Source organism: Populus alba, chromosome 11, assembly GCF_005239225.2.
Source record: "Populus alba chromosome 11, ASM523922v2, whole genome shotgun sequence".
Lineage (NCBI taxonomy): Eukaryota > Viridiplantae > Streptophyta > Magnoliopsida > Malpighiales > Salicaceae > Populus > Populus alba.
Genome location: NC_133294.1, coordinates 22,415,436 through 22,422,389, shown reverse-complemented (window position 1 = coordinate 22,422,389; position 6,954 = coordinate 22,415,436). Strand labels below are relative to the sequence as shown.

General features: G+C 35.8%; 1 protein-coding gene and 1 pseudogene across 1 annotated transcript; one reads left to right on the top strand and one right to left on the bottom strand.

Moving 5' to 3' along the window:
- Nucleotides 1-318: 318 nt before the first annotated feature.
- LOC118040820 (monolignol oxidoreductase AtBBE-like 13) lies at nt 319-2,075 on the top strand. The gene has a single exon (XM_035047870.2). The coding sequence runs from the start codon at nt 332-334 to the stop codon at nt 1,931-1,933; it is 1,602 nt and encodes a 533-aa protein (XP_034903761.1). The 5' UTR covers nt 319-331; the 3' UTR covers nt 1,934-2,075.
- Nucleotides 2,076-5,073: 2,998 nt separating this feature from the next.
- Nucleotides 5,074-6,954, bottom strand: LOC118040819 (monolignol oxidoreductase AtBBE-like 15; annotated as a pseudogene).

Below are 6,954 nucleotides of genomic sequence, written 5' to 3'. Positions count from 1 at the left end.
ATGTCAAAAAACCATATCAATCCAATCATTTAAGTTTCTATGTGAGATTTTAGGTTATAATTTATATTATTCTCTAAAAATATATATAAATTTCCAAAACAAATTGAAGTAAAAAATTTAAGATACCAGATATATCAATAGTTTAGAATCACAATTCAATTCTAATATCATAATTAAACATTTTACTACAAAGAATTGAGAGTAATATTATATTTCTCGGATAATGTAAAGATTAAACCAATTTACGATCAACTCCTCACAGCTCCTCTATAAGAGCACCTTGAGACTTCAATTCTTGAAGACAACCCAAAGAAGCAAGAAAGCAAGCAAAATGGTGCCTTCAAGTTCTTCCATACTTTCAATACTTCTGGTCCTACTCCTATCTCCCTTTATAGTTTCACATGCACTTCAGGATAGGTTTCTGAAATGTCTCTCAAGAACTTCAGAATCATCCTTTCCTTTTTCTACTGTCTTGTGTGCTCCAAAAAACTCTTCCTTCAATAGTGTTTTACAATCTTCTGCTCAAAACCTCAGGTTCACCTTGCCTTCAGTACCGAAACCTGAGTTTATCTTCACTCCTTTACAAGAATCTCACATCCAAGCTGTTGTCATTTGCTCTAAGAAGCTTGGAATTCACCTTAGAGTCCGTAGTGGAGGCCATGATTTTGAGGGACTCTCTTATGTTTCAGAGATTGAGTCACCTTTCATTGTTGTGGACCTTGCCAAGCTCCGGTCCATCAGCGTTGATATTGAGCACAACAGCGCGTGGGTTCAGGTGGGTGCCACGAATGGTGAACTTTACTACAGAATTTCTGAGAAAAGCAAAACTCATGGCTTCCCATCTGGCACTTGCCCAACTGTATGTATGGGCGGGCTAATTTCAGGAGGTGGATATGGTGCCATGTTGCGAAAATATGGCCTTGCAGCCGACAATGTCGTTGATGTTCATATAATTGATGTTCATGGAAGACTTCTAGACCGAAAAGCCATGGGAGAAGATCTTTTTTGGGCCATCAGAGGAGGCGCAGGTGGCAGCTTCGGAATCGTCACCGCCTGGAAGGTAAAATTAGTTCCTGTACCATCAGCTGTGACAGTATTTACCGTTACCAAGACGTTAGAACAAGGTGCAACTAAACTCCTCTATAGATGGCAACAAATTGCTGATCAACTAGACAAGGATCTTTTCATCAGAGTTCAAATTCAGACAGCTAATGTCAGTAGCCACGGTAAAAGAACTATCACCACCTCTTACAATGCCCTGTTTCTTGGTGACGCCAACAGGCTTCTCCAGGTAATGAAACACAGCTTCCCTGAATTGGGTTTGACACGACAGGATTGTATCGAAACAAACTGGATCAATTCTACTGTATATATGGCAGGCTTGAGTAACAATACTTCTCCTGAATTTTTCCTTCAAAGAACGAACCCGGACAGGGCCTACTTCAAAGGCAAATCTGACTATGCCAGAAAACCCATACCTGAAAAGGCACTTGAAGGGTTATGGGAGAAGTTATTTGAAGCAGAGAGTCCTCTAGTAGTGTTCACTCCTTATGGTGGAATGATGAACCAAATTTCAGAATCTCAGACTCCTTTCCCTCATAGAAAAGGTACCAAGTTCATGATCCTTTACTGGTCCAGTTGGCAAGATGCAACGGAAAACGTTGCAAAGCATATAGATTGGACTAGGAAGGTTTACAGCTACATGACACCTTATGTCTCAAAGAATCCTAGGGAAGCATATGTGAATTACAGGGATCTTGATTTGGGCATGAACAGAAATTCTAACACAAGTTTTGTTGAAGCGAGTGTTTTTGGTACCAAGTACTTCAAGGATAACTTCTACAGGTTGGTGCATGTGAAGACCAAAGTTGATCCTGAAAATTTCTTCAGGCACGAACAAAGCATCCCACCACTTCCACTGCACATGAGATAAAGAAATTGAAGTGGAATTCATCGCCAGGGAAGCTTTGTTGGACCTTTTTTTTATTAATACTTTAGCTAAATAAAGAAATGTCATGTTGTGCAATCATTCTGTCTTGCGGTTTTTTTTATTATAAATAAAAGCTTTGCATTAATTTCACCAATAGTACTTCCACCGTTGTCTATAAATTATTGTTTAATTATTTTTTCATTTTACTTTTTTTTTTAAATTTACACTTTATATTCTTTGTCAATTCAAAGCTTAAAATAAATAAAAAGATGAATATACTCTCATATATATAATACAACACAAGCATACAACTTCCCCTTTCTTCATCCATTATATCCCTTCCCTTCTTTCTTTTCATTTTGTTTTGTCTAAACAATCAACAATCAAAGTCCATTCTAATTAAACTGAAAAATTAAACTTTAAAACACAAAAATCAAAATTAATGTTTTTTACTCTAAATGAATTTGATGAATTAGAATATCTAGATTTAAATTTTCATTTCAATTAGATTAATACCCTCATCTAGGGTTTTTTTGAAGAATTTTTTACAATACTTTCACTGGCATTTTTGTTAATTCTATGCATTAAGAGGTTTTCAGTTATTAAATGAAATATAATGGCAAACTTGTAAATACTTAAATCTAATTTGTTGACTCTTTTACGCTATGATTTTTTATTAAAAAATTTTGGTAGGTACTACCAATTAGAAGTCATCTATTAATTATACTTTATAATAATTGTTCTACAACTTTTTTTATGTAGCTACCTCATATTTTTCATCATTGAATTGAATGTCTATTTCAGGATAGGCAAGAACCTAGTTTTAAATTTTTTTTCTTGCAACACCCTCCTCGTCCCTCCACTGGAATGGTTTAAGCTGAGTTTTTATTTTTCTGTAAAAGAATATTTATCTAGTAATTTGTGGCAGCATATATACTATGTTTTTTCTATTGCCTAGTGCTGTGGTTATTTTTTTTCTATAGTATTATTATTATCCAGAACTCCCTTCTTAGTTTTTTCGTAGAAAACTGTAAAACCAGAAGAAGAAAAAATTCTTATGAGTGACCATTGAAATTTTGAATGGACTCAATTTTTGAATTTTCAAAATAAAAAATAATAAATAATTTGAAAATTGAATCAAAATAATACGAAAATAATACGAGTTGGAAGTTTTGAAAACTAATAGGAATGAAATTATAAATTTAAAAGTTATTTTGAGGAGCTTAATTGAAGAATTAATAAGTGAGAGTATGAGAGAGGTGTGTTGGAAAGGTGTAAAAGCAATAGTTGTCAAAATAAGTTTGAAAAACTAATTTTGAATTCAAATTGCATTAACATATAAGATATTTTAAATTGACAGTTATTGGATTTAGAACCTCTTGCAATGATTTTTATGTTGTGATGTTATTTATTAGTTTTTTTTTTATTTAAATATGTTTATTTATATTAGTGTGACTTGTTGAGATAAAAAAAATACATGTTTTAGAGGTAAAAATATCAATTTCTGGGGGTTGACAGTGATTGGGATTTTTTAAACATATTTTTGGGTTTAAGATAATATTCTTTATGTTCTGGAAAAGAAAATTAAAATATCATCATAGAAGTCGGAGTTTGACCGTCAGATATTGCTATACACACCGTCCAGACAGCCCGACGTTCACGTCAGTTTTAAAGTGCAACAAACTTTTACAAATTAAATAATATTTTTTTTATTCCAAAATATTAGAATCTTCAACATTTTCTCATAAAGTAAAGTATAAATAAATAAATAAGGACGTTCTTCACGTTTTAAGTTCATGACATGATTATGCGGGCCGGCCCTAAATATTGACCATCCATATGATTGTTTATAAGTTTTTTTTTTAATATTATTATTAATGTGATTATTCAGATTAAATTACGTATAATTAATTTTATAAATTATTAAATTAACAATTATTTGAGTATTTACACCAAAAAAAAGATATAAACATATGTTTATACCATAACATTAGCACTTTTATTAAATTCAATTTACTGTAATAATTTAATTCAAAAAATTTATCACTCCAATCCTTAATCTAAGCTAAGTTTTTAATTTAAACAAAAAAACTATTATTTTTAGCTAAACTCTGTAACTATTCCAGGAGAACAGTAGCTGCCTTTGAACAACATTCGCCTTAATAAGTGGTACAGTAAACATGATGGCAAATTGACTGCCTTCCTTGGCATTGGCAGGTTGAGTATGAATTTGCATGGTACGAGCTCTAGACGGTGAAGAAAAATGCATTTCAAGAGCTTGTCAAACCACATGAGAGGTGGTATGGGAGACAACTTGACCAAAGACACCTTCCGTCATGGAAAATATAAGAGTGCTCAGAATGAAATTGTCTTGTCCTACCCAATGAGAATACATAGGATTTGAAATTTGAGTGGTTGCATCTGTATCAGGATGCAAAGTAGTATCGACAATTTGGGGAGGAATTTTGATTGTGCCATCCGGAGGAGATAATTGTCAAAAGTCAGTTTGATGGAAACAATATATGAAATAGGACAAAATATTGTAACGATGGAGGGGGAGAGATTATCAATACTGGTGGAGGAGGAAGGAGAGGAAGACATGTTAAGATGTTGTCTTTTTTTAGAGCTGTGAAAAACAGAAGGATAAGAGTAACAGAATGATAAGTTTTACTGGTTCTTCAGTACTTTCTTTTTCATACAAGTAAACAGGGTAGCTTTGTAAGGCTACCCTTGAAACACAACACAATCCGTGTATCCACATCAACTGGGTCGACGCTTCTGCTATAAAAAGACACAACTGAGTGATTCTTGAAGAGTTTTAGTACAAGAGAATAGCTAAATCGTAGTGCTTTCAAATTTCTAGATAATGATAGAAATATCAGATTATGTTATCTTTCTTAATCTTCTCCTGAGGTTCTCCGGTTGACAGCTAGTAGTTTATTTTATTGGTTTGTTATTCAACTCCACAGTTTTCTCTACGTTGCTCTGCTATTCTCCCCTAAGCTCGTAAGAGTTGTAATCTTGAGGTAAAGGGTTCAATTCACGTCTTCACAACATTTTACGTGCGTGATCATGAATACCAGACTTAAGTGGATCGTTAAAGGCACATTAGCATATTATTCAATATTTTGTAAATTGTTCACCAAATTGCTGCATTTTATTAAATAATTTAGATCTGATCATCATCGAGGATTCAACAACCACGATTATTGTACGTCTTTCTACTAAATTTCGACTGCGACATGACAGAAAAGCTTGCTTATTACACATCATTTTGGGACTGCAATTATTGTTTATTTAACCAAATTATGACAACAAATCAAGGATGCTGGTTCTGTAAAAAGTGCCTAAACATGGTGATCTAACCACCCTTCTTTCTGGCCCTGTGTTACTCTTCAACTTCTCTATCTCATGTGAAGTGGAAGAGGTGGGATGCTTTGTTCATGCCTGAAGATGTTGTCAGGATCAACTTTGCTCTTCACTAATGCCAACCTGTAGAAGTTACCCTTGAAGTATTTAGCACCCCAAACACTTGCCTTAATAAAGCTAGTGTTAGTATTCCTGTTGATGCCCAGATCAAGATCCCTGTAATTCACATATGCTTCCCTTGGATTCTTGGAAACATAAGGTGCCATGTACTTGTAAAGCTCCCTGATCCACTTTACGTGCTTTCCAACATCCCCTGAAGCATCCTGCCAGCCAGTTACATACTGGATCATGAATAGATCACCCTTTCTATGGGGGAAAGGAGTCTCAAACTCGGAGATTTTGCTCATCATTCCACCAAAAGGATTCCATATCATGAAACCGCCTTCTTCTTTGAAAAGCCTTTTCCAAATACCTTTCAGTGCAGATTCAGGGATAGGTTCCTGGACAAAATCTGACTTGGCTTTGAAGTAGCTCTTCAATACGTTATTTGCTTGAAGTAAAGCTTCGGGAGGTGTATTGCTCGGATAGCTGCCAGTGTATAGCACAGATTCGAGCCAGGTAGTTTCGATGCAATCCTTCTGTGTCAAGCCCAATTCTGGAAAGCTAGATTCCATTACCCTGAGGAGTCTCTTGGCATCACCAAGAAACAAGGCATCATAGGAAGTTGTGATAGTTCTGTTGCCTCTGGTACCGGCTGTTTGAATGCTAACTCTAATGAAGAGGTCTTCGTCGAGTTTGTCAGCAACTTGCTGCCATCTATAGAGGAGCTTAGTGGCACCTTGTTCCAAGGTCTTAGTAACTGTAAAGACTGTTACAGTTTCTGGAACAGGGACCAATTTTACTTTCCAGGCAGTAATAATACCAAAGCTTCCTCCTCCTCCTCCTCTGATTGCCCAAAAAAGTTCTTCTCCCATGGCTTTTTCTATCAAGAATCCTGCCCTGAGCATCGACTATGCGAGCATCGATGACATTGTCAGCACCGAGGCCATATTTCCTCATCATAGCACCATAAGCACCACCCGTAATGAGCCCACCATGCCTAAACTGGTGCAAAGGCCAGCAGGGAAACCATGCGTTTTACTTTTTTCAGCAATCCTGTAGTAAAGTTCACCATTTGTGGCGCCTGCCTGAACCCAAGCGCTATTATCTTCGATGTCAACGTCAACAGACCGTAGCTTGGCAAGGTCTATAATAATGAAAGGGGATTCAATCGCAGAGACATAAGAGACAGCCTCGTAATCATGGCCTCCACTGCGAACTCTAAAGTGAATTCCAAGCTGTTTGCAGCAAACAACAGCTGCTTGAATGTCGGATTCATTGAATGGTGTGAAGATAAACTCTGGCTTTGGCACTGAAGGCAATGTATACCTCAGGTTTTGAGCAGTAGAAAGTAAAACTGTGGTGAATGAAGAGTTATTAATTGGAGTGTACAAGGCAGTGGAGAAAGGAAAGGAGGATTCTGAAGTTGTTGAGAGACATTGTAGAAACCCATCCTGAATTGGGTTTGAAAATACAAATGGAGATAGGAGTAGGACTACAAGTATTGAAAGAATGGAAGCACTTCGAAACACCATTTTTGCCTGCTTCTTTCTCTA